The sequence below is a fragment of the Blastomyces gilchristii genome (assembly GCF_000003855.2).
Source record: "Blastomyces gilchristii SLH14081 genomic scaffold supercont1.22, whole genome shotgun sequence".
NCBI classification, from domain to species: domain Eukaryota; kingdom Fungi; phylum Ascomycota; class Eurotiomycetes; order Onygenales; family Ajellomycetaceae; genus Blastomyces; species Blastomyces gilchristii.
The window spans coordinates 32869-59130 of record NW_003101660.1 but is presented as its reverse complement, the minus strand read 5'-3'; the positions used below and the strand labels follow the sequence as shown (position 1 = coordinate 59130).

The 26262-nt window shown below is 42.8% G+C and overlaps 6 protein-coding genes across 10 annotated transcripts; 4 read left to right on the top strand and 2 right to left on the bottom strand.

The window, feature by feature from the left end:
- Positions 1-64: 64 nt before the first annotated feature.
- On the bottom strand, positions 65-1919 carry BDBG_08033 (uncharacterized protein). Its single transcript, XM_031723370.1, has one exon. The coding sequence runs from the start codon at positions 1261-1263 to the stop codon at positions 658-660; it is 606 nt and encodes a 201-aa protein (XP_031580516.1). The 5' UTR covers positions 1264-1919; the 3' UTR covers positions 65-657.
- A 167-nt stretch (positions 1920-2086) lies between these two features.
- On the top strand, positions 2087-3745 carry BDBG_08032 (uncharacterized protein; the record flags this gene model as incomplete). The annotated part of the gene is made up of 1 exon (XM_002621363.1): positions 2087-3745. One exon carries the CDS (start codon positions 2087-2089, stop codon positions 3743-3745), a length of 1659 nt encoding a protein of 552 aa, XP_002621409.1.
- A 6-nt stretch (positions 3746-3751) lies between these two features.
- BDBG_08031 (uncharacterized protein) lies at positions 3752-5944 on the top strand. Its single transcript, XM_002621362.2, has 2 exons — positions 3752-5307; positions 5424-5944. Exons 1-2 carry the CDS (start codon positions 4435-4437, stop codon positions 5547-5549), a joined length of 999 nt encoding a protein of 332 aa, XP_002621408.2. The 5' UTR covers positions 3752-4434; the 3' UTR covers positions 5550-5944.
- A 64-nt stretch (positions 5945-6008) lies between these two features.
- Positions 6009-13283, bottom strand: BDBG_08030. 2 transcript variants are annotated; one of them, XM_031723369.1, is made up of 3 exons: positions 11257-13283; positions 7771-11173; positions 6009-7658 (listed from the first exon to the last, which is right to left on the bottom strand). In XM_031723369.1, the coding sequence occupies exons 1-3, from the start codon at positions 11493-11495 to the stop codon at positions 7653-7655; spliced, it is 3648 nt and encodes a 1215-aa protein (XP_031580515.1). In that variant the 5' UTR covers positions 11496-13283; the 3' UTR covers positions 6009-7652. The 2 variants fall into 2 exon arrangements, with proteins under 2 accessions (XP_031580515.1, XP_002621407.1); XM_002621361.2 differs by having other exon boundaries at positions 6215-11173; positions 11257-13241.
- Positions 12681-17566, top strand: BDBG_08028 (signal transducer). Of its 4 annotated transcripts, none has more exons than XM_031723368.1 (4): positions 12681-12844; positions 12994-16337; positions 16448-17205; positions 17299-17566. In XM_031723368.1, the coding sequence occupies exons 2-3, from the start codon at positions 14408-14410 to the stop codon at positions 16786-16788; spliced, it is 2271 nt and encodes a 756-aa protein (XP_031580514.1). In that variant the 5' UTR covers positions 12681-12844; positions 12994-14407; the 3' UTR covers positions 16789-17205; positions 17299-17566. The 4 variants fall into 4 exon arrangements, with proteins under 4 accessions (XP_031580514.1, XP_031580513.1, XP_002621405.1 ...); XM_031723367.1 differs by having other exon boundaries at positions 12681-13332; positions 13477-16337; XM_002621359.2 differs by having other exon boundaries at positions 12681-13430; positions 13495-16337.
- Positions 17567-17586: 20 nt separating this feature from the next.
- On the top strand, positions 17587-20632 carry BDBG_08027 (uncharacterized protein). The gene is made up of 3 exons (XM_002621358.2): positions 17587-19104; positions 19230-19289; positions 19415-20632. Exons 1-3 carry the CDS (start codon positions 18773-18775, stop codon positions 20262-20264), a joined length of 1242 nt encoding a protein of 413 aa, XP_002621404.1. The 5' UTR covers positions 17587-18772; the 3' UTR covers positions 20265-20632.
- Positions 20633-26262: the final 5630 nt, after the last annotated feature.

Genomic DNA, 26262 nt, shown 5'->3' with positions numbered 1-26262 from the left:
TCATGGGCTTATCTATGGATCCACTGCTTCGTACCATATGTCATTATTATCCCTTAACGTCCGTTCCCGAGACCTTTGTGCCCGATGACGTAACAATTTATTATTAGGCCGTGGAGGTGGTTATTGTATTGACCTTGCGCGCCTCTAATGATGTTAGATATAAGAAATCAGAGCTCGCTCTCTAAGACAACTGATATATATAGTCAATCAGCCTACTTCAGAAGCATTGAGCTGCTGATAATCACTATCAGTTCTAACCCCTCAGTAACAGGGTAATATTCAGCCTGAGTCGATTATTCGTTGTGCCCGAGGAATTGCTATATCCGAGACTTCTACTACAAGGCACGAATTTGGTGAGCGTACTTGCTCTCCTTTCAGACCTACCAGTACATATGTCACAATGAACTGGGTGCCGTGAACTGTGTTGCCAATAAAGCCTCCACCTCAAGAAGTAGGTTGCAACGCGGTCCCCGGTGTAGGGGGATATGGGATATCATATGGAGTACAGGTTAAACTATATATAACCTTGTCCCATTCCGCCATATATCACATCGTAAACCACGATAAAAAAAATATAAAAAAAACAGATATCTAATAAAGCCCCATTTCCCCTATCCCTATATAGCAGAAAAGCCCATCCACATCAAAAAAAGAAATTCAACCCGAAAGCTCAATCTCCAGCTCCTTAAAAGCAACCGCAAGTTCCCCCCCTACCTTCGCCGGCCTCGCCGCATACACCCCAACCCAACACTCCTTGATCCCCTCATCCACAAACGCCCAATTAACCTGCCGAATCCGCCTCCTCTCCCCGCCCTCTACCAAATAAATCCACAAAGACACATCCTTCTCCCTAACCATCTCAATCCTCGCGCCAGCACCCGCCTCCTCATTCCCAGACGCCGGCAGCGGCATCAAACTCCAGTCCGCCCACTGATCCTTCCCCACGACACTGATATACGCTTTACCGTCGACATACTCGATGCCAGCCTTGATCCATTGCCGAGAGCCACTGGCACCATTCATGACGAGGATTAAGCCACCCTGGTCGTAGAGAGTGATCCATTCGCCATAGATGTGTACGCTGGCTCTTTGGAAGGAAGATAGGGGGCTTGTCTTGTGGAGGATGGGTCCGTTGAAGCGGTGGGTGGAGGGGGGTTTGGCCCAGATGTCGGTGGAGGGGTTGGCGATGACGACGAACTCGCCTTTCAGGTCTGCAGCGGAGGGGAGGGGTTGGGTTGAGTTTGTGAATTTGAAATCGGACATGCTTTTGCTTTTTAGTGAGTGGGCTGTGGTTGTATAGAGCGGGCGGGGCAGGAAACGATGATAAACGGTTTGGTTGAGTATTTAAGAAGGGGCTTCGGGCGAGCGTGGAAACAAAGTACTTCAAATATTCATGTAACCTCCAGCGCAGTATATTTGGTGATAACTGGAAATGTTTGGGGGATGGCTAGCTTTTTATATATCGACTAACTTCACTCCCTTTGCATATATATGTTGCATGTCTGGGCAGAGCTGGGTAGATCATGCATTCATGTGGGGTGCTATTCGAGCTCTACGACGAACAGTTTGAGCTAACTGGATCCTGCGAACCCCCAAGTTTTTTTTGTTTTAGACTTATCACGGTGGCCATTCCTGAGACATTTAGCCGAGAAGGTAGTTTATGCATTTGTAATGTTCAGCGAAAATTTTGGCATGAACAGTTGACTCAGTAAGTAATTGGATAAGAGGGGACCGACTCGACATACGAAATACGAAATCAGGAGTACGGCAGGGGGCCAGGATGAGAAAATGGAGTTTTAATGAAGATGTCAACGGAGAATTCCGCCTCATTCGCAAATTATCCACTGGTTTCAACGACATAGAATAGAAGAAAGAGAACTGTTGAATCTTGGGCGGGTTACTTGTTATACACAGTACGGAGTACGCTGGTCGGTCTGTCTTCGTTAAATATTTAAGAATGTTCCTTGGCAAACTAGTTAGTTAACTAAAGCTTGAGTTATTTAACTTATCGCACCTCATCCTCCCGCGCTGGCCGGAGCCCGCATTATTTCAGACCTTACCCCAAGCGCCATTTTCGCGTCCAGCAATGTCTTCCCGGCCTCTTCATCCAGATGAATATGAACTCCACAGCCGTTCGTCTTTTGATTCCCGAGATAGCTTCGATCTCGATGCTGCCGATTTCGAATCACACCATCCTACTACCAGCCGTAGCTACCGAAACACGCGCCCTCCTCTAATATCCCGCCTACTCTCCCTCCTCCCCTTTGTCGGACGGCGGCATCCCCCTCGAGGCCGTCGATTAGGACAGACTGCCTGGAAGAAAAACAAACATTCCGCATTTCGTCGTCGCCTTACGCTTCGCCGTCTGTGTTTCGTTTGCTTGGCATCCTCTGGAATAATTCTCACTCTCGCATTCCTTACCTCTATCATCCGCCCGTCTTATAGCCATCCTCCCGCCCATTATAATATCCTCCGCCATACGGTGTTAAACTCAAAAGATCCAGGTAAAGGGAACTCTCGAAACGAAAAGGTGTTCATTGCGGCTAGTTTATATGATAGAGATGGCGAGCTTGCACGTGGTAGATGGGGAGAAAATGTCCTTGAGCTTATAAGGTTATTAGGGAATGATAATGTATTTTTAAGCATATATGAAAGCAACAGCGGTCCGGAGGGTGAAGCCGCGCTCAAGGAATTTGAAGCGAAAGTCCAATGCAAGCGATCAATTGGGTATGAGGAGCGCATGGATATAGATGCGGTACCCCATGTCACCCTTGCAGATGGCTCGGAGCGCATCAAACGGATAGCTTATCTAGCAGAGGCTCGAAACCGAGCACTCCGGCCCCTGGATGACCCAGCCAGCGATCGGTTCGATAAGCTACTATACCTTAACGATGTTGTTTTTGATCCCATTGACGCACTGCAATTGCTCTTCTCTACAAATATGGACGAAAGAGGCACACCACAATACCGTGCGGCCTGCGCTGTTGATTTCATTAACCCTTTTAAATTTTATGATACCTTCGCCACGAGGGATCTGGAAGGTTTCTCGATGGGCGTTCCTTTCTACCCGTGGTTTTCCAGCGCAGGGAAAGCTGAGAGCCGGCATGATGTGCTCGATCAAAAGGACGCGGTCCGAGTGAGGAGTTGCTGGGGAGGGATGGTTGCATTTGATGCGAAGTTTTTCCAGCAGGGGAAATCCGAACCAGCTGGGCAGCATCAAGCGCGGAGGCAGAGGGATGACGACGAAGTGGCTCCAACATCTCCAACCCCCAGCACCTCGTTACCGGCGAGATTCCGCGCAGAGCCAGACCTCTACTGGGACGCCTCCGAATGTTGCCTGATCCACGCAGATATCCAAAAACCACCATATGAATCCAAGGACGAACTCATCGTCGACACAGGCATATACATGAATCCGTACGTTCGAGTTGCATACGACACGCAAACTTTGGCATGGCTTGGCGTCACTCGAAGATTTGAAAGGCTTTATTCCCTGGTACATGCTATAGTAAACACAATTGCTGGTATGCCTAGGTTCAACCCTCGTCGGGCCGAAGTAGCGGGAACAGACGTGGAGGAAAAAGTCTGGGTTCCCAAGGGTGCGAACGGGGGCTCCTACGAAATGGTTAAGCGCAAGGCCGGGACTGGAGGCTTCTGTGGTCGCCGTGGACTGCAAGTCATGGTGGCTAATCCTGAGAAGGGGCAGAAGAACTGGGAATCGCTCCCTGTTCCTGCCGGGTATTGAATTTATTAACGGCTACCATTCCCCCCCCCCCTTTTTTTTTTTTTCTTCATACCCTTCTCATTTTCGTTTTGTTTTCTCAATCCGTACTCTATACCACCACTCAAGCTTTATAAGTTGTTGTTGTTTCCCTCCCTGTTCCTGGGCTCTGATGATAATTGGAGAGATGCTATTGCCACTAGCATCTCGCATCTGGCATATGGCGTCTGGCATATACCATTAGGCGTTATTTCTCTTTTCCCTTCCATTCCTATATTTTTTCAATGATACCAGCCCCGCATCCCGTTCTTGGAGATATAGGTAATTAGATTTGTCCATGATATACCCTCCTTTTTAATGAGCAATTGTGCACTTTGGATTTTTGTCCTCTATGCTGTCAGAAAAAGGCTCCCTTTTTGCTTTACGAACAATGGCAAGTGGAAACAAGCTCTGGCCTTAACTTTATACCACAGCCAGCTATGCCCTATTATACACATATACATTTATACTCTTTCTCCCAATGCCAAGCCATGATCAAGGTTTTCTCTTAAGTCCCTTATGCATGGATTCTGTTTTGCGGCAGGCGTGAGCTCCAGAGCTATAGTAGACATCAAGGTTCATCTGCCAGCGTAGCTGGCTGGGTACCAAACATTCCTTGTCCGAAGGGGAAAAGGGACGTTCTGCTAAAGGCCAGCGATATTCTGGATTGCTACATGATATCTTACATATATATATCTATACTTTTGCGACACGTTTATCTGCAGCGGAAGGCAGTTCCCTCCATTTCCACGTTTTCCTCCCCCGCAACCGATTCCCCCGTATTATCCACCCGCCAAACCATTTCCATTCTCAATCAACTCTTCTCAACGTACTCACCCCCCAACACCGCAAAATCTCACCGAGAAGATCTCACAAAAATGGAGAACCAAAATCCGTACAAAGCTCCATCAGCACCAAGTGAGCAAGCCAGAGAGCGAGACATGAGAGAATCAACCATCACTGTGGCGCCCTCGTCCCAGCAACCTCTCCTCGACCAGGATACAAACGTCAACCTATGCCAGCTTCTAGTGGACACCTTTGAGAAAGTCGGCAAGGCATCCGGTGCCGGCGGTTTGGACACGAGCAAATGGGCTGTTAAGGATGGGGAGAATCTGTCGCGTCACAGATATAGATCGAATCCAGCACAATATCATCATTCTCGTCGTCATCATCATCATCATCAACAACAACAAGAGGAGCTGATGCTACCGCAACAAAATCAGCTCAGCGTTAGTGGATCGCCGAGAATTGGTACATCTCATACCATTCCGCAAGACTACCAGCAGCGGAAGTTTTATTCTCCGCAGCACGACGAGAATATGCACAGTAAGAACCCGGCAGGAGCAAGGGGGGACAGTCCCAGATCTAGACAGCCTTCTTCGACAAGTTTCGAAGCTACTACTTCTACCCGAGAGGGAGACGCTACGCGAATCATCAGTATTAGAGACGTCGATATGGATGTTGATATAGGTTCACTTCGCGCGTTAGTCGGACAGTGTATTGATCCAGGGCTCGAGAGGATTGTAGATGTTTGGGAGGCCGGGGATGTAAGAATACCCATACCATTCCCATTCCCATCCTTTTTCTGTTTTTCTACTACCCATATCCTTAGCCATAGGCAATCTATTGAACAAAGCTAACTACTTCTATCCAAAATATGTAGACATGCCGCACGCTAACGCTACATTTCACCACGGCCAGCAAAGCGATTATGTTCTCCTCTTTGCTTGGTCGGTTGCATAGCTGGTCCAAATATAAGGTTGACTACGCTCCTGCAAATAATCTTTGAGTGAGTGAGTGAGTGAGTTACTTTATGTTGGCCCCTTGCTTCATTAGAATCTAACAGATGTGTTACTCAGAGGGATTGGAACCGCTGTCAATATCGACCGGGATTCACAAGGGGTAGTAGATAGAGGGGGCTTGCATGGTTGGGACTATAATGCTAGGATGGTGCCCTGGTGAGAGAAATGGAATGATAATGATAATGATAATAGTAATAGTAATACTAGGTAGGGAGGAGAGAGCCCGGGGGGGTGTATATAATAAATACACATACCCAATATCTATATGTAACAAAACTTGAAATGAAGAGATAAAACTTCATGTCAGGCAAGACAAACAATAGCATCCTCCATCCACCCAACACTCGGACCGAGCAAGGTACGGAGTATAGACCTCGACAAGAATACGCAAAATATCAAATTCTTTTAGAAATACCTTTCACCTCATATGCCCTTTTTAGTAAAAACACGACTCTTAATGTCTTCGTTGTGATTTTCAACTCCTTAGTTTTTGATTGTTCACATACATATACTATTGAGGTGGTGAGAAAGGGAGAAGTGTTGTTACAAATACAGCAAATTGAGCAATCAAAAAGGTTAAAATTAAATTGAAAAATGAAAGGAAGTAACTCTAACCTATGAAACTGTTAAACAAAGCCAATGAAGTTGAGGCAAAAAAGAGAATATTGAAGAAAAAACTGAGAAGATAATTATGAGTTGAGAGAGAAAAAGAACTGGAATTTTTCCATTCAAAAAGAGACCTGAAATTCGTTATAAGAGGCAAGCAATAAAAGAGCAAGCTACATACAGAAGAGCACTACAAACACGCAAAAGTACTTAAAACTGATAAGCTCTTTTATCTGCCGTATTGTGTTTCATACATATCATACAGGTTAGTGCTAGGCATGCCTGTCTGAAAATCCTCATGAACACACACACACACACACACACACACACACACAGATGATGCCACTAACCTGCTCTTACATACCCACTGGATATTGTTTAATCTGAGCCTAGAAAGGAATAAAAGAGGTGAAAACATAGAAATGTAGAATCAGTATGTATTAGAAACGTAATAAGAAGAAAGTTAAGCGGCCCCGAAGATAAAAAAAGAGAGAGAAAAGGTACAAGGAAAAAGAAAAAAGAAGTACCTTTTGAAACAAAGATCAGTTGTTTGTTGTTAACACAGATCTGACATGTAGAGAAGATAACTTTGTCTCAAGAGAGGACAAGGAAAATATGCAAAACAAAGTTAAATAAAGTAATAAATATATAAGCAGATACATAAAAATAGATAGAAGTAAACAACATCCTCTCTCTCTCCTCCTTCTACACACATACATACATGCACACACACACACACACACAGAGCATGGGAAAAATAAGTAGAACGCGATATAATGGCAGAGACAGTACACGAGTAAGTTTTGAGCCCATAACAAACAGGAAAAAGGGAAAGAAACGTTGCTGATGTAATTTGACAAGGAAACAGTCGTATCTTTTCAATAAGAGAAACTTCTGAGAAAAAAAGGTATTCTTCTGAGGATTTGGTAATTTGTGAGTTGGGTTTTAAGAATCAAAAACAGGGAAGAAGAAGGTAAGATAATAATATATTTAAGAAGAGAAGAGCGAAAAAGTAAAAGGAATACAAAAAGAAAGAAAAAAAACAGGAAAGGATGCTTTGAAAGAAAAATAAAGAGAATACAAGCACAGTAACACCATACAAATATCTTTTTAGGGGAGACGAGGATGCGCAAATGGCAACTGTAGGGGGACCAACTGAAAGGAAAAAAACAGTTTCACCCTGCAGACCCGAGTCGTCATCTTACAGCCCTCAACGATCCAGCATTGAAGGGAAGGGTTGGCGAGAGATCTCATAGCTTTTTTTTCGTTTTTCTTTTGCAAGCCATCTCATATATCTCAAGGGAAAGAGGGTGATCTCTGGTACCAGAAAAATTTTACAGATGCAAAAAAAAAAAAAAAAAAAAAAAAAGGTTGGGAGGAAGAGCAGGGGAAGATAAGGGAAAAGGGGAGATGAACTAAGAACTCCTCCAAAACAGAATCCCGACATATTCTTCATTCTTCCTTTTTGCACAATCTCTTTTGCTTCATCTCTATTAGAGCAAAAAAATCAAGTCAGTATAATCCATAATTCGGGAGAGGAAAAGAGGGAGAGAGAAATGCATGGTGCGCATTCGGGTCGAACGGCGACGGAAGGCCACTTACACGTCCACGGCGTCCGCCAGGCGGTGGAACCTGGGCGGCTTGGGATTGGTAGAACTGTTGGGGGTAGGATGGATACATCTGAGCATTATTCACAGCCTGGTTGAACGGAGGAGGAGCAAATGGGGGCTGATGAAGCATTGGACTTGCGCTTATCTGCGGAGGAGGCCCGGGGAGGGGCGACGAGTGCGACTGCATGGTTCGAAAGCTGTCCAGAGCAGCTGGAGCAGACGGGAAGCCATTGAAGCTCGCCCCTGCCATCTGAGGGGCATAAAATCCACCAGGAGACATACCACGGGGTTGCGAGGCGAGGAATGCGTGGTATTGGAGCTGTTGCTGATTGATGGGGAGGACTGATTCCTGGGGAAACGGGTGATTGTTGCTCATAGAAGACAAATTCACGAGTCCGTTGACACCATTCACTCCACCCATCCCGTAAATGTCATAAGGAGGAAGAGTCTGCTCCGATGAAATAGATCGTGCCATTGTAGTTGGGGAATCAAAGGACTGCTGAGGCTGTAGTCCTGTTGCAAACTGTCCACTGTATTGTCTCTCTGGTTGCGACTGAGAATTGTAACTGTTGGCGCTCGTTTGTCTAGATGATAAGGGTCGGTGTTGATTCTTTTCATTATTAGGATTTTGGGCGTTTTGGTTGTCCCTGGAATGATGATTATCCCGAGAGTTTCCTCCGCCCCGGGAGGACAGTCCAACCTCGTCCATAAGTCGTTTATAGCCTTGGCTTGGTGTAGTCTTCAATTTCGTTAGTACTTTTGCGACAGTCTTGACGACTTCGCCGCGCATGCTCTCGTCAAAGAAGGGTGTTGTAAGAACTTTAAATATTAATGTCGCGCCAGATGTCTGGTCGCTGAGGATTTTCTCCAAAGTTTCATCTCCAGAACTGTAGAACAGAGCTTTTAGTACTGTTTCGCGAGCTTCGGGTTCGTTCCTCTGGTTAATAACCTTGAGTACCGTCAAATACGCAACTTTGTGAGTGCAAAGATGGACAAGATGGGGAACAAGGCGCGGGGCGAGAACAGTTCGTCGACGTGGAAACGTGCATGTATCGAGGAACCAAGTAAGTAAGAGAGCACCGTTTGCATTTGTCGCCAACTGGACGCTATGTAGGGCGATAGCTGCGGCTAGCATTCGCTGTTGGTCCTTCGTTGCATGGTGACTCTCCAAACAAGCCCGCATAGCGCGGGCACCAAATCTGCCTTGGGCGATCTCCCACATCCGACTGAGCATAGATTCGAAAATAAAGTCGGTATAAGGAGGACCAAAGCGCAAACAACATTGCAGCACGTAGTTGCCATATTGATCTAAAAACAGCGGCACAGTGTATGGACGAAGACTTTCTACAATCATCTGTTTCTGCGTCGAGTCCTTGGCAACGTCGATAATCTTCTGTGCAGCCCAGGTTCCATTCTTGTGTACACCAATTTCAGCAAGGTGAGGAGCGATTTCAGCCAACATCTTTTCTTTGGTGGGTTCTGAGCAATATTCGAACAGCTTCTGGACAACCGTGTTGCCAAGATAATCGGAAGACAATTCAGCAATCTCAGGAAGCATCCCGATTGCTGTCTCCTCGATTTCATTCACTGCAAGAGTCCCATTGTCAATCCGCTTTCGAATATCCCGGAGTCTAGGGGCGTCATGGACCCGAGTTTGACTTGGTTCTGGAATCGGAGGAATTTCATCGACAAATGACTTGAAAACCACAGCTCGCTGAATGCTCGCTGTAATATTTTGACATTCTTCTTCGGATGCATCAAATTCGGCAACGATTTGGGTCATTTCTGGTTGCAATTCAACCAACTGTGGAATAGTTGGTGTGTTGGGAGCAGGTCCGTTTGCTTGGTCCGTTCCGGAAGTCCCATCTTGTCCACCTGAATTAGTTCCACCCCGACCTAAGCCGCTGGAAGTTGGGTCAGGAGTGGGCGATTGGTGGTCACCATTTTGGCCGGGAGTACCCGTACCAGATGTCCCTGGCACCTTCGCATAGCCGATCCGGACGGGTCCAGCACCTGGAAATATTTCTTTGCCATTCAGAAGGGAATTGGCTTGAATAGCACTTTCTACACGTTCGAAATTAACGAATCCGCAGTTCTTGTGGGTCAGAACCCTTGTCGACTCGATTTTGCCATACACATTGAAGATAGCGTCCAGAGAAGTCACTGTTGTTGAGACTGGAATGCTACCAATCCACAATGCTCTGGTAGGACCGTCTAGATTAGTTTCATCCACCATTTCCTGGCCTTGTCGCAAGCTTTGCATTCCGCCCAGTTGCAACACCTGAACTGCTTCTGGGAGATCGTCATATTCGGCAGTCTCCGAAATACGTAAGTCTGCAATGCTAAGGCTGTTATCAAGTCTAGACGGAGTCGCAAGGTAGTTGCGGATCGATGAGCGCTGAGGAGGAGTATCCAAAACGCCGGCAGTACGGGCACGTGGGCGTGGGCGGCTCACAGATGCATGGTTGGCAAATGCTTGCACGGCTAAGTTGTGTTGATGAATCTGTGCCTGGGTCGCAGCTAACTGGGCAGCAGTTGCAGCGGCTGAAGGTGTTATCGACCCCGATGGAACACCCGGATACGGAAGTTCATATTGATCCTCGTCGTCTTCGGCGTATTTCTCCTTGGCATTTACAGAGTAGGAGCGGAACCGATTGGAATTTTTATTTATCATTACTAGGTCAGCAAGAAGGGGAGGTAAGGATGATGTTTGTTGCTGCTGCTGCTGTTGTTGCTGTTGTTGTTGTTGCATGAGCTGGTCGACGGATGGGCGGACAAGTTGTACTCGGGCTTGCTGTGGAGTTTCAGCAAGCCCAAGGTAGTCCAAGGTCTTAACGTCCGCATCCGCGAGCCCATCTCTTGAAAACGACGACTGCGCTGGTGACGTGGGCCCCTCGGATGATCTGATGCTCGTTAAAGTAGTTGCTCTCTCCCTACCTGACGACCAGTTGGTGGAAAATAAAGAAGGCCCAAACGGATTCGAACCATCAAGCACACTTGTACGTTGTGGCATGGACCCGGCACGAAGGCGTGAAAGCAAGGCTGTATTGCTTCCGCTTCCAGGGGCAGGCGGTCTGCTAGAGGAGTCTATCCCTGCCACGGCATGAGGGCGGAACGGGCTTGTTGAAGGCGTGGGTCTGGATGTTTTTGAGGTGAACGACTGAGGGCCAACACCGTTCAGTGTGCCAACTGGAGAGAAACGGGAAGGAACTGTCCCCGCTCTCGTTCGACGGGCAGGGCTAGTGAGGCTGCTCTCGGGCGCAGGCGCCAAGTCCGGGAATTCATCCTGGCTTGGGGATTCCGGTATGTTCTCGCGAAGAGGCGTCGAGTTGCCACTGGTTGGAGGTCCCCAGATATTTGGAGCAAGACCTTCTTGAGCCTGAATCTCTCGAGCTCTATTATTAAACGAAGGGTGAAATAGGACCAATGTCAGCGAGAGCTCTGATAAGCACTAACATAAAATTAGATAGAGCCTTACCTCTTGGAGAACAAACGAGCGCCAAGATCATGAGAAGGGGAACCAGCCCCCATTCTGGCGCTTCCAAGAGCTCCTCCAGTGCTGTTTAACCCATTTGAACCTCCAAAGGAAGACTTCATAGAACTTGAACCCGGTTGTTCATTTGGCGACGAGCTTCCCGTTGAAGTACCGGACATTGGTTGTGAAACAGGAAGATAGTTGAGGTTGAGGTGGCCATCAGGCCTCGATGAAGGAGTCATTATAGATTAAGATGTCTTATGCCAGGATAGAAGGTTACTTTCAAAATCTATAACTTCTCTCTGAGAAGAATAGGGCTGCCAAGGGTTGGATAGAATAGAAACGGGAGGATCTCGAAGGGTGGAGAAGATCATAGACAATATATTAGGCCTGCAGATCTCGTTGAAATCCGAAACGGATCCTTCGATCCAAGTGTCTATTAAAGCTGGTATTGAAGAGGATGTAAATATCTCGATTATAAACCTCCAGCACTTGATGACGAGCAATTCAAACTGCGGCGGAAATAAGCTAAGGTTGTGTTGTGTCGGAAGGGCGAGTCGCAGGTATATTGGCAAATGGCCTTTCAAGGTGTTATAGAGAATTGTGAGGAATAAATGAACTGAATCGAAGATGTTAAGTTGAAGGAACGAACGAGTCGATATCGAATCGTCGTTTTCAACAAGTCGAACGGGAAGAGCACTAACGGAGGTCTGTGCAATGAGGTCGTAATTATACAGATTTCGTTTTAAGTAAGGAAGATTCGTAGCCGTGTAGTGTAATAAAAGTAGAGTAAGGGCGGAGAAATGGCGGAGAAATCTTCACAGAAACATATCCAGTTTATTAAAAATCTATCGAGAAAGACCAGGAGTTGGTGAAAAAGAGGAGATAAAGATGTCGTCGAGACACTGGGCGTGAAGGAACTCTAAAAGGGGGGTGGTGGTCTCAGGGACAAATAGAGTGAGGCTCGCTCGGGGGAGCAAAACAAGTATTTTAACTAGGCGTGGAAGATGTGAGACGAAGAAGAGAAGAACCAGTCAGGGGTGGTGGTGGAGGTCAAAGAAATGGGCTAACTTGGGAGGGCCCAATTACTAAGAAGGGAGACAAAAGGGAATGGAAAAGAAGAGGAGGCGTTGATATGAGGAGTAGGCTGAAGAGATGGGATAGGTGACAGCGGAGGGTGACGAAGGGGCGCCAGAGGCGGGGAGAGAAGCGATGAAGAAGAGACGAAGCTGAAGATGAAGTTGAAGATGAAGGACGGCGATGGAGAGAGAGGGAAGTGAAAGTGGATGCGGGCGACGGAGGATGAGGCTTGGGTGCAGCTGTTTGAACTGGCCACAAGCGGTTTAGCGCGGTTTAGCAGAGGACTGACCTTGGTTTGATATCAGACCTGTACATAATTACATGTACTCTTTAGGCTGGACATAAAACCACAATTCTCTTGTCCTTTGCCCCATTGATTCCCATTTACGGCAGTTTGCTGTCTATAATAGCTAACTACGTCCAAGTGTCTTTGTGCCCTCGTGCCTAGCTCGACTAGAGAAAACAATGACTTAAATACACCACTCCACCCCCGAGAACGAACCAACATCCCGTGGGTCGTTCCACTTTCTCTACTCTCAGCTACTATGACTTTTTTTCGACCAAAGGACAGCGTGCATCACATTTGATATTCCCGGCCTTGACGTCCCTGCAGCCATCAATCCAAGTTTTAAACATGTGCATTAGCCAGGTGTTTACCAGATCGCCCAACCCTATAGAAGGGAACTCCGCAGTTCGGAACACACAAGCGCAGTATCAACAATTGGACGAAAATCTATAATTCCGAGCCATGCCTCCTCCATCAATTAGCATATGTATATGCGCTGGCCATAGATTCGCGGACCCTAAATCACTTAAAATGAACAGCCAAAACGAAAAAAAAAACCGGTGTCTCTGCTGTGAAACAAAAAGGACCACAAAAAGGTTGCATCCATTCGCATGCGTGAAAGAGGACAGCATCATCCAATAATCACACAGCTTTTTGGTGCATGAAACATGTTTTCTGCTCAAGACTATAGCAGTCCTTCGAAGTAGGCTAAAGTAAGCAGCGCCTACAAGGGAAGAAGGGAAATTAAATTCGTTCTCCCACCAACCCCTGTCAGCTCACCGCGAGAATGAGGAATCCTACATGCACCTAGGTATGGTCCAGAATACCCGTTATTATTTACCGCTTACAAAACTCAGCAGTCCAAAATCTTGTAGCAAGCATAATCCGTACATAGAGTTGTCGATTTTGTTGGCCCGTGGCGGAGATACGGGTTGCAAATCACAGATCGTCGAGTGTATTTTTGAAACATGCCATTTTTCAGCGAGTCAAAACACATAGTATGCCTTGGAAAAGCGGCGACCATTTATGTGTTTTGTGGGATTCGTGGGAAGAAGACTTGTGGAGAAATATGCCAACTTTGATTGATATTCCTGAGCGTGCGCAAGATACAAGAATACATATGCTGCCCCATACTGTGTTTTTCGGTGCATATTTCCATGCAATTGCCATGCCTCGAGGTAAATGTCCCCTGTGGATGTACTGTACATGTAGATACCTACAGATTAGTTATTTTTAGAGATCTGTTTGTTTCCCTCGCGGCCAAAAGGAACAGCCGTCCTGTAACCAACAACCCCGTTTCGTTCTTCTTTTCACAGGATCGACCTTCTGTGGCGCAAACTTTAAGTTAAGGTGGCGTGTATGAGCGCCACGAGCCACTCTTGGGAAATTGTTTACCTAAGCAAACCTTTCATTGCAAAGTCGCGGCAAGAAAGCTGCAACACTTCGCATGCCCGCTACACGTTTGTTGGCTGCTTGGCCGAAAGAGAAAACACCTCATTCTTAGCGGTAGCTCCTAGATAGCTATTGGCGCAGTAGGAATGGCCTAGTAGAGTATTCCTCAACTCACACGTCGCTGCTCGAAGTGTCACCATCAGCTCGGAGTCTCCTCTCTCTCCTAGCATGTCATCGCCCCGATCGTAAAAGTGCCTGGGCATAGCATTCTTTCATAGGAAGTTATATTCCACTGTCGTTATATCTCTAGACGCCCTGCACCTCCCATTAAAACGTGCCGCGATCCATCGAACGGACTTGACTACCTACGATACACACTCGCCTCCAAACACAACCATGGCTACAGACGACTCACCAATGACGGGCACTAGCACTAGCTCTGATGATGAGCCTATCGAGACTCTTGTGGAGGGACGAGCCCGCCGAAGCACTGCGGGCAGAAACATGGGTGCTCTCCTCGACGCAGAAGCCGACGACGAACTCGCCCTCCTTTTCGCGGAAGATGAAGATGATGAGGAATTCACGAGTGGTGAGGAAGAAGGAGCCTCGGGGGAGGATGAACAAGGTGAAGGTGTCGAAGATGAAGCCGATGACATGCAGCTCGATTCTTCATCTGATGACGAAGATGACCGGGGCCCTAACGAGCCGGGGGATGAGTTGGAAGGCGAAAGGGAACTCGAAAGACAGGCTAGGGCAGAGCGGCTGGCAAGGAAGCGGAAGGAGCATGACAGTATGATGAAGTTTCCAGCGTCGCGGAAGAGAGTGAAAATTGGCCCGACCGCCGCTACGGAGTCGATAACTGGTCCAACAACGCCTACACCGCGCCCGAAGAAGAAATCAGAGCGGATATCGTGGCTGCCGACGCCGGAGGATGGCCCGACACGATCCTCATCCAGACGGCAGACGATGCAGAATAAGGAGCTTACTCACGCGCGGTTGAAGGATAGTGAGGAGAAGCGGGTGAGATTGATAGCGACGATGGAGGAGGCGGCGAGGCGCAAGCAGAAGTTGAAGCCAAAGGTGATGACACAGGAAGAGCGGTTGGCGGAGGCGGCAAAGACGGAGCGGCTGAATAGCAAGAGTCTTAATCGTTGGGAGGAGATGGAAAGAAAGCGGAGTGAGGAGCAAAAGGCGAAATTGGCCGCGTTGCAGAATCGCAGGCTGTCAGGGGCCGTTACGACTTGGTGGAGCGGGCTTGCGAAGTGGATTAATGGGAAACTGGCACAGGTGGGGGCGAAGGAAGTTAAGCAAGCGCCGGACGTCGAGAGGAAGAGGAAAGGGGCCAAGGATAGGGATGATTCGCCAAAGAGGGCGAAGTCCATGAAGACGGAGAGAGTTGCGGAAGGGGCAGATGAGAAAAAGAAAACTATTCCACCAGGTCACGATAAAAGTCCTGATAATCAGGCTGGGAAGACGGTAGTAGAGGGACAAACGCAGGAAACGATGAAGGATGCCCAACCGCAGGGTGTCATTTTTGACCCGCCACAAGCTCCAGGGAGCTTCTTGGACGGGATTCATATCTACGCTTCTATGAAGGATGATGTACCCCATGCCCCTGCAACGTCTAACCAGGCACCATCATCTATGCCGGCACAACCAGCATCAACACCAGCATCTATACCGTGTGCAGCTCAAGAACCTACCCCATCAACATCTACTACGGTACCTGAACATCCTTCACAGGCAAAACACTCTCAAGCAACACCACTTGAAGAAACAGGAATATCGACTAAAACGACCCCAGAGTCTTGTGAACCATCGCCGGAGGGATCGGAACCCATACTGCTGTCAGCGAAAACAGAGCATCAACAGTCCCAAAAGTCGTTCCCGGACATAGAAGTCCAGAAAACTGGATCTGAAGGAAGCCCAGCGGCCGCCCCACCATCACCGTCGTTATCACAGCAGCCACGGGATAAAAAGCCCGAATCACCAGCTGTAGCCATACACGTCGATGAGAATAATAAAAATCCCCAGGCCCAGCAGACACAGTCAAAATCAACATCAATATCACCGCCCACACAACCTCCGCTCACTCCCCAACAGGAACCTCAACTAGAAAAACCACCACCAGAACAGCCACAACCAGAACAACAGCAGCCAGAACCACAGCCAGAACAACCACAACCATCCATACCTACCCCACCACCAACAATCGAACACTCATCCCGCAACCTACTAATCCTCGAAAATTTCGAAAACAAAACCCCACAAGAACGCGAAGAATTTAACATATTCTTCAACTCGCGCAAGCCCCAAAGGCTACAAAGTAAGCCGTTCTTCTCCCCCGCTCTTCCCCCCTCCTTTATCCAACATGAACAAAGTAAAATAAATATAATCAAATTGCCAAATTGTAAACAAATGTTAACCCAAAAATAGAAATCCCTCAAGAACTCTGCCCCATAACCTCCCGCCTAGCCCGCTACCGCGACCCAGAAACAAAACTCCCCTACGCCAATGCCGTCGCGTACCGCGAGATCCGCCAGACGCTGGCAAATCGGTATGCGTGGAGTGGGTTGCTGGGATGTTTTGTAGGGCCTATCGGGGTGGGCGCTAGAGGGGTTCCGGAGAGGTTCTTGGCGCCGAATGCTCCACCACCGCCGACAGCGGTTTCGGTGGGAGACGGCGGGGGCGGTAGTGGTGGGGGTGGAAGGGGCAGTGTGGGGAGTTTGGGGAGTGCAGGCGGGAGTAGGAGTGGGAGTGGAGCGGAGGGGGTGTAAGCTGAGAGGGGAATAAATATCAACTGCTTCTTGCTTTCGTGGTTTGATGCCTCCTCGTCTCGTCTGGGGGCGAATCACAATTAGTGTCATTTAATTGGTGTCTAATTGCCACCACGAACTTTTGATTGGTTCAAAAAGACGGCGAGGAGGAGACAGATTTTTTTTTTTCTTTTTTCTTTTGAATGATATCCCGTTCTCTTCCAATATTCCCCTGTGAATCGACACCACTTTTACATATACAAGCACAAAAGCAGAAGAAAATAGTTTTAAAGTGATTATTTTGCAAGTGAAAAAAAAAAAAAAAAAAAAAAAAAAAAAAAAAAAAGATGCAAGTGAACGACATACCAAAGGGAAAAGTCCCTACACCGAATCAAATCCCTTTGTTTGCCAAATTTAACTTACTGCCCATATTGACTCGTAAGAAGAAGATTTCGAAACTAGAATAACGGCCGTCACGAATAACTTTAAACGGAAAACATTCATCTGACAGCGGAAGGCTATTCTAAATAGGTTTTAATTGCGGAACCCGGCGGAGGGCGAGGCGAGTTTGGCTGGCTTTTTTTCCCCTCTCTTCTCGAAATATTCCAGGAGAGTTTGAGTAGTTTGTCCTAATAAGGGCATACACAGGTGGATGGATATATATATACTCTCATCGCTAAAATGTGCCGTCTGATGTCTACTACGCTCTATGTGGGTTGAAGGGCGGCACGGGAGGATTGCGCGCTGTTTCTATACAATACACTTCCTGAACCGTTTGTTTTTGGAACTTGACTTCCTATCATCATCATCATCGTGTCGTGAACAAAGAAGAGAAGAAAGAAAGGAGGGTTTTCTTTCCTTGACAAACCTTGTTTCTGCGTAGTGTATATATATATATCTATATGCATACTCTTGGGTCTATCAGAAGCGCATATCATTCGCCATGCAGCCGAGCGCAAGTCTCAAGATCCGAGAAACAAACTTACGAAGGGACGCGCGAAACAAGAACGAAAGATTTGCAAATTTCTCTCCTCTGATTGCGACATCCCTAAGAACAAGTAATTCATCAGTGAGCACCTCGATCATGCCATATCATGATATCTCATGATATCAAGCGCTATGGCGCCATGTCCCCACCGGATGAGAAGCTTTCAGGTTTCCAGACCAAACCGGACTGATTCCTTAAGTTTAGGTCCCGGACGGGAATACGGAGTACATCCATACGATATATAACTTACGGGCCCCGCAAGCGATCTGCTCCCCGCTTGGGCCGCTGTTCGCAACCAACCTAACCGAGCACGTTGTTGGTGAGTGTTGGTGAAGGGCGGCCTGAACCCCGGCCAACAAGCCCGATTGGCCAATTACATCCGGTTCCTGTTCCTGGCCGTGGTTTTGGCTTCGGATACCAGCGGGCCGATTATGTTAGATGGGAGAAGTTGTATATACGTTGGACTGTACATGTTTGTATGAGTGTTTGGCTGGTGAAGTTACATAGAATCAGCAGTGAAGGATATATTTCGCTGCACGCAGGGAGCGGAGAGATAAAAGACAAGACGTCGAAAACTGAGAGGGAAAGGCGAGGATCGAAAAAAAGAAAAAGAGACATATTTATGTCCTTCATCACTAATTGTCACGTCTTTGATAAGCTGTGGGGACCCCGGCAGGAGCCCTTGGCCAGCAAGATTAGGCAGAGAGAAGAAGAACAAAAAGTTAAGACGAGAAGTAAGAGGACCCGGCGGGCACTTAAAGGAAAAGCATATATAACTACTGCGGAGGACGGAGGACTGTCTTGGTTTTCTGGTCTGATATTTAACTACCACTGGACTGTATATCCAAACAACAACAACAAACAGCAGCAACCCCCTGAAGACGACAGTTCTACATCCAATCAACACATCCACATATACGGAGTAGTATATTATCTCACGACACAAATACATCTTCAACAGGGCTAATCTAGCGGCCGCCGTCGAAGTCACTAATCGAGTGGAGTCTCACCGCCCTCATGCCCCCTCCACATCCACCACGCCGTCGTCCCGCTGCCTTGTATCAGCCATGCGCTAACCCCTCGCTCTGTCCTCTGCACCCCTCTCCTCATAAACACCCGCTTGTCTGCTCAGGATACAACAATGTCAAGAAGACTGTTATTTCTCTAAAAGGCCAGCGAATTGCCCGACAATTTGTCACCAGGACTACTACCACTACTTCTACTACTACTTCAGCCCCCTCGGCGCCAAGGGCTCTTCGGCTAAACGCCAGGCCAGCCGCGGCTAAGCAAGGAGTTGTGCTGGAAGACGAGCAAGATCCCTTCATGGCAACGGTTTTTCTTCAATTCTGGTATGTTCCGGTTATATATTCCTCTGGTCCAGCTGTTTATAAGCAAATATGCCCATACATTTCTCGTCCTTTCCTTCCTCTTATTTACTAAATCGGTCTTGTTAATTTGCTAACAATGACTCAAGTCCCACGTGTGAGAGACAGATTATGATTCCAAGCGATTCAATTCTCTACTGTAGTGAAAGGTATTTACAGACAAGCATAAGCAAGCACCTACTGACCTGAAGTGCCTCGACAGAAAAGGCCGCCTTCGTCTCTCTCTCATTTCATCTATATCATTTCATCTCAGACTCTAACCTCATAGCTACAGCTGCCGTCGAAAAGATTCATCAAAACCTCTAGACCTCTCCCACCTCACAACTCGCAATATGACTTCCTCGAAAAGATCTCCGCCAGCATCCCCGCCGTTCACGCCCAAAGCCATTGTTGCTCCAATAGCTCCCACGCAGGCAGCATCATGCTCAAATTCTCCACTCCAAATTCCCGTGAAAGACCTTGAAGACCCCCCTTCAGGACTGGACCTCCCCAAATGGCAGCCAAAGATAAACCACCAGGCCACCAATGCCCTGACATCCACAGAAGCATTCCGCTATCTGTCCTTATTTCAAACGACAAACCCTCCCAGCAGCGTCACAAGCAGCTGCAGTAACATCAACTGCAAAACTACAGACGACAACGCTACTCATCACAACATCAACAACTCTACGACTGCTATGAATACTACTACTAATAATAATGCCGACAATGGCACCACCCATCCGCGTCCCGTCCCGATAGCCTACCGCAGCTCTACCAGCATCTCGACAACGAGCGGCCAAAGCACCACGCAGGTGCCGTCCCTTGCGCATTCCCCATCAACATCTGCCGCGTCTTCAATGCTAGACAGCCCTACCGAACCAATGGCCGCATATATGCCTACCACCATCACCACTCATGCACTTCCACAGCCGACAACACACCATCAACGAGTGTCATTGCCTCCCCGTCATAATGCTGGCAGCGACACGAACTCCAAACCCAATTTCGACCTCACCATGCCGTACATCGTTGCAGACCCAAATGACCACGCCTCGGGGCCTACAATAGGTGAAAATGAGAATAGGTCGGTGACGGCGGCAGGTACTGTCGGTAATGGCGGTGATGGTTGTCTTCTTCGATAGGAGAATATTGGGCGGGGGAAGTTCGTGGAATAATCTGCCTCTTCTGCTTCACCTTCGTCTTCTTCTTCTGCATCTGCAGTAGGGGCGCATGGCTTTAATTGTGAGAATTGATATAATATCTCGGCAAAGGGAGCCGTGGCTTGGCTTGACACACACAACCCCTGTGTCTATTTTTATCAGTATGCATGACTAATGATAATGAACTATGTTGGTACACTGGTAAACCCCTTTATTTTCGCTAGGGCCCGCCTAATATTTTTAATGGCATACTAACCATCATTATGGGGTATATTATATATAGCATTCTTGTGTTTGAAGACATGTTCTCATCATCATGGAATTAATAATAATAATAATAATAATAATAATATCTTGTATAGCCACCGTCTGTCTCTATAACTGTCTGATAGTGAGCACACATCTCTGCTAAGCTCTCATAACCAGAGGTTAACATAATCAACCACCTAACACTCGTTTACGCCTAACGCTCGCACAAATCTTACCTCAATCTCCATGTTCAAACACTCACAATATGGATCATGAATCAGCTATACAAGCAGTAATTGATGATTTGAATGTGCAATTGACTACTAATTACACTACAACTGCAAAAAATATGGAATCAGCTCATACATTATCACAGCACTATAATAACCTTTAAATGTCAAGAAAGAAAGCAATCTACTCACTGTTAAAATCATTCAAATTTGCAAGAAGAATGACTTCTTTTTCATATTAATTAATTAACAGATCACAGTTTCTCTTATATACTTTAAATTCTTCATAATTTTATTATTGAGATTCTAAAATTATTTGTGAAAGTTAACTAAGTGTCATAGTTCTATTAATATTATAAGAATGTAATCAGATTGATTTATCTGTAAAATATTAATTAAAAATATAAGAATGCTGATAATTTAATATATTTTAAGCATTACTTTAATCTTGTATTTAATTTATTACTTTTATTATCTTTTTATCTTTATCATGATTATTTTACTAATTTAATTTCATTTAATTTAACAGTTGTAGATAAAAATCATATAATATAATATTAAATCTGATAATATTTACAACTTTAATGAAAAAGAATTTCTATTAAAACTTATTCATACTTTGAAATATATTATATTAATTATTACTTTTAAATCTGAATATATAATAAATATTAATCAGAATAACAGTGAAGAATTTATAACTTTATTTACTGTAATTTATATAGACAGAACTGTTCTTTTATTTACTCTTATATATTAAGAGAAATTAAGAGATATATAAAATAACTGATTTGAAAATTTTCATAGTAAAAAGAATAGACTGACTACTGAAACTATAAATTTCATATTTAGTCTCATTTAATCTGATCTTATACATTTCTTAATATGAATTTCACTGAGACTAATTATTAAAAAAACATGCAAAGTAACTATATATCAGATCTCAAAATGAAATCATGACTTAGAAAAATTAAGAAAGTAATTTCATTTAGTTTCATTTAGTCTTATTCTTAATATAAAGTTACTATTTTTAGACATTTTAAGATTTTTTTTAGACTATTTTTAATTTTTTAAAAAGTAACACTTTTTGATAATACTTAAATAAGATTTAAAGTCATTTAAAGCAATAAAAAGAATTTAAATTAAGAAGTGAAAATTATAGTCTCATTTGAAAAATGTAATAAGAGTAGATAGTAAGTCTTATTAAAACAGTATAAGACTACTATCTAATCTTTTAGATAGCGTAGTGATTAACTACACTACTATAAAGTCTTAATTAACTGCCTTCTTCTCAGAGAATGAATGTTAAGAGAGAGCAGGTTTGAACTCTGTAAGAGTCATCTTAATCACAACTTTCACTGTTAAGTTATAAAACAGTATTAAGAGTCTTCAGATACACTATAGTAAATTATTATTAAGCTTATATTACGCCTCTGACCGCGCTAAGACCTCACTGCGGTTTCACACGGCTTATTACTTTCATGTGAATGATTTCATTCTATCTGAACTGGTTTTCAATCACTCTATAACATTATTCAGATATATCATAGAAAGATTTGATTGATAAATATAAGAACTCTGCTTCTATATAAGGTCAGCAGATTACTTTTTCTTAACAGTAAGATGCTGCTGAGATATCACTTCAGCTATTCTTACTCATGAAATGAAAGAAGAGTATTCATTCATTGTCTATATAGAATAGCTAGATACTGACTTCTTATTAAAGAAGTCAGTAATTCATTTTTTCTCTGACTGAAATATATATAAGAGTTACTGTGTATCTTATACAATCTTCTTAGTATACTAAGTATTATATCTGTGATATTCTCATAATAACTCTGTAGTCTATGAGCTCACTATTTAAGTAAGATAGTCAAGCTCACTTATATAATTTCTTAAATAACTATTTCTATATAATGTCACTGACTAGTCATTACTTTGATTCTATTATATTACAATTTAAATTGCTTAATCTGATTATAAGTTTGAATCAGTTGAGCTTTAATAGATTAATATAATCTCATATACTTATACTAAGACTGATCTGATCTCACTCTCTGAAAGAAACACTATATTATTCTCTAAAGTATATATATCTCTACTCTGACAGAAATCTGAGATTTCTGAACTCACTGTATATTTTGACATGAGCTCTTCAATTACTCTGTTATTACTGTAGTCTCTACACATCTATATCTATTATAAAGATAGAGAGATTAAGATTGAAAATTCTCTGAGATATAAGAGAAATATATTATCTGAATTTTACAGCTTTATCTGTATTCTTGAACAGAAATTTCACCTTAATCTGAGCCAGTATAATACTTATAAGATATAAGTAATATACACTGTCAATCTTCTTAAAGACATCTCTGTAACTACTTGAGTCATTAAGAAGAGAGAGCTTGAGTATATCAATACTACTATAACTTGAGAAGAATTTAAGAACTTTCTACTGAATTAAATTGAAGATCACTGTAACTGCAGCTTCATAACAGCACAGTAGTTCAACTTATTATATTAATAAGATAATGAGAATTCTTCTAATTTCAATACAAGATTTGAAGAATATTGAGAGAAATTAGCTGATAATTTGAATTAATTAAAAACACAGCTTTATCTTATAAAGCTGACTTATAAGATGTGAATAATAATATTATAATATCAGAGTTTATTAATTAATTATACTAAGCTTATCAACCTGACTTTCTGAATCTATTTAAATAATCAATTCTCTGAGAAAAAGATTAATAAGATCTCTTCTAAGTAATTAATAATAGAATCTAAACAGTGCTGTGACAGCTTCAGTGTAGAGAAAGTAAAGAAGAATTTCAAGTATTCTGATTCTTCACTCACTGTAAAGAAACACTAAAAAAGATTTAATAAAGATCTCTATTTTAACTATAAAGCTGATAATCACTATATCAGTAATTATAAGAAACTGAAGAAGAGAAGAAACTGAGAAAATATCTTCTCAAAGTTAACTTCTCTTCTAGCAAACATATTCATGAAAGATAAAGAAGAGAAAGAAATAAAGAATTAATAATTCTTATATCTCTGAGTTTATATTATAATTATAATATATACTCTGAATGAGAAGATATTAGTAAGATGTCTACTTGACTTCAGAACAGATACTAACTTTATATTCTATTTCTTTTCTTTGATAAAGAGTTAAAAGAAGATAGATTCATCAGATTATATGAAATTTACTAATGAAATAAAATATCACTGTTTTAATATAATTCAAGTGAAGTGTGTAATTACAGACTTAGAAGAAATCTTTAAGAAGAGCAGTCTGCTTCTTTATACAGTTAATATCATAGATAAGAATGTCATTCTAGATCTTTTATAATTAAGAGAAAATAATTCTCTTATTAACTGAGTCACTCAGATGTGACAGTATTATCTTACTAATAAAGAGACAGTGATAGAGAAATCTGAAGAGTTTCATCAGAAGAATCTTGAGAAAAAGATAGAGTTAATATACTGTATAGCAGATGATTGAGACTTGAAAATAGATGAAGAAGTCATCACTCTTACTGCAAGATTAGCAGTAGTATCTGTTATTGAAAATAGATGTATACAATGTCTCTTTACAGATTATAAGAATGTCTTTTTAAAAAGAGAAGTAGTGAAGTTTTGTGATATCAAGATATGATATAAGATTTATCTTAAAGATAATGTAACAGTGCTATACAGATCTCTTTATAACTTGTCTGTAAAGAAATTGAATATTCTGTGTAAATATCTTGAAGAAGTGTAATCAAAGAACTGAATACACTTATTAAAGAGTTCAGCAGAGATATCTATACTCTTTATATCTAAGAAGAATAATAGACTATGTCTATGCATAGACTACAGAGGTCTTAATAAGATAACAGTTAAGAATTACTATTCATTATCATTGATTAATAAGATGATTGATCAATTATCTGAAGTAAAGATATTCTCAAAGATTAATATATAGAATATCTATTATAGAATCAGAATTAACAAAGATGATGTTTGAAAAACAGCTTTTTATACTAAGTACAGTAATTTTAAATATCTTGTCTTATCTTTTAATCTTTATAATGCTTCAGTCATCTTTCAGATCTATATAAATAAGACACTGCAGAGTCTTGTTAACATCTTCTATATAGTATATCTGAATGATATTCTAATCTTCTTGAAATCAGAGAAAGAATATGATACTTATGTTTAAAAAGTATTAAGTCACTTAAGATAGTATTAACTTTATATAAATACTGAAAAATACTCATTCTACATGCAGAAAATTGATTTCTTAAGTTATATTATTGAGATGAACAGTATTTCAATGAACAGAAGCTGAGTCTTTATTATTAAGAACTGACTGATGCTGCAGATATACTATAAGATGCAGATATTTCTAGAATTTGTAAATTTCTACAGATGATTTATCTATATATATTTATAGATTACTGTTCTCCTTACAGATCTGTTAAAGAGAAGTGTGAAAGACAGAAAAATGAGACTGTTTACTCTCACTCAAGATACTGTGCAGATGTTTACTGAATTGAAATAAGCTTTTATAGATATTATAGTACTGAATCACTTTAATTCTGACTTACTCAGTCAGTGTGAGACTGATGTATTTAGAAATGAAATCTATGAAATCTTTTCACAGTTAATACTGAAGATCTTTCAATATTAAAAGAATCAGAGAATAATTATCTCTGAGAAAACAGAAAATAAATTATCTGTAAAAGAAGACTTTTTCACAGAGTCTATAAGATACTATGAATAAAGATCAGTGATCTTCTTCTTCAAGAAGTTATTACTTATACAGAGAAGATATAATACTTATAATTAGAAGATGTTAGTAATTATTGAATTCTTTAAGATCTGATAATATTATCTTCAGAGTAGTAAGTACTCAGTGTAAGTTCTCACTGATTATATAAATCTGTGTTACTTCTTAATAACAAAGAGCTTGATAGAATGTTAAGTCAGATGAGCAGAGCTACTTTCAGAGTATAATTTCTATATCTGATACTATTTAGATCAGCTTAATCTTATTAACACACTGTCTAGACAGTCTGATTATAATATTATTAATATAGAGAAGAATTCTATAAAAGAACCTCTGTTATCACTGCAGAAGAAGCTGACTGTAGAAGATTGAGATTCTCTGAAGCTTAAAAACAGTGCTGATAAAACAGCTGTATAACTCAGTATAGAAGATGAAAGAAAATCTGAGTCTCTGCAGAGAACTAACACTGAAGATCATGAGCTTCTCATATTATATCTTATAATTATTAAATTAATAAAGAATGAAACAGTCTACAATCTTTCAATCTGACTACTTTTAAAATTTATTAATAAGTTATAGAAGAAGAATATCTCTACTACAGCTTAAATTCAGAAGTTGAAGAAGAAAGAATTCAGTTTGAACTTAAAAGAGATAGACTCTGAGTAGAACAGTGTTACTAAGAAATCAAGTCACTGATAACTAGAAGAATATGAACTTCTACTAC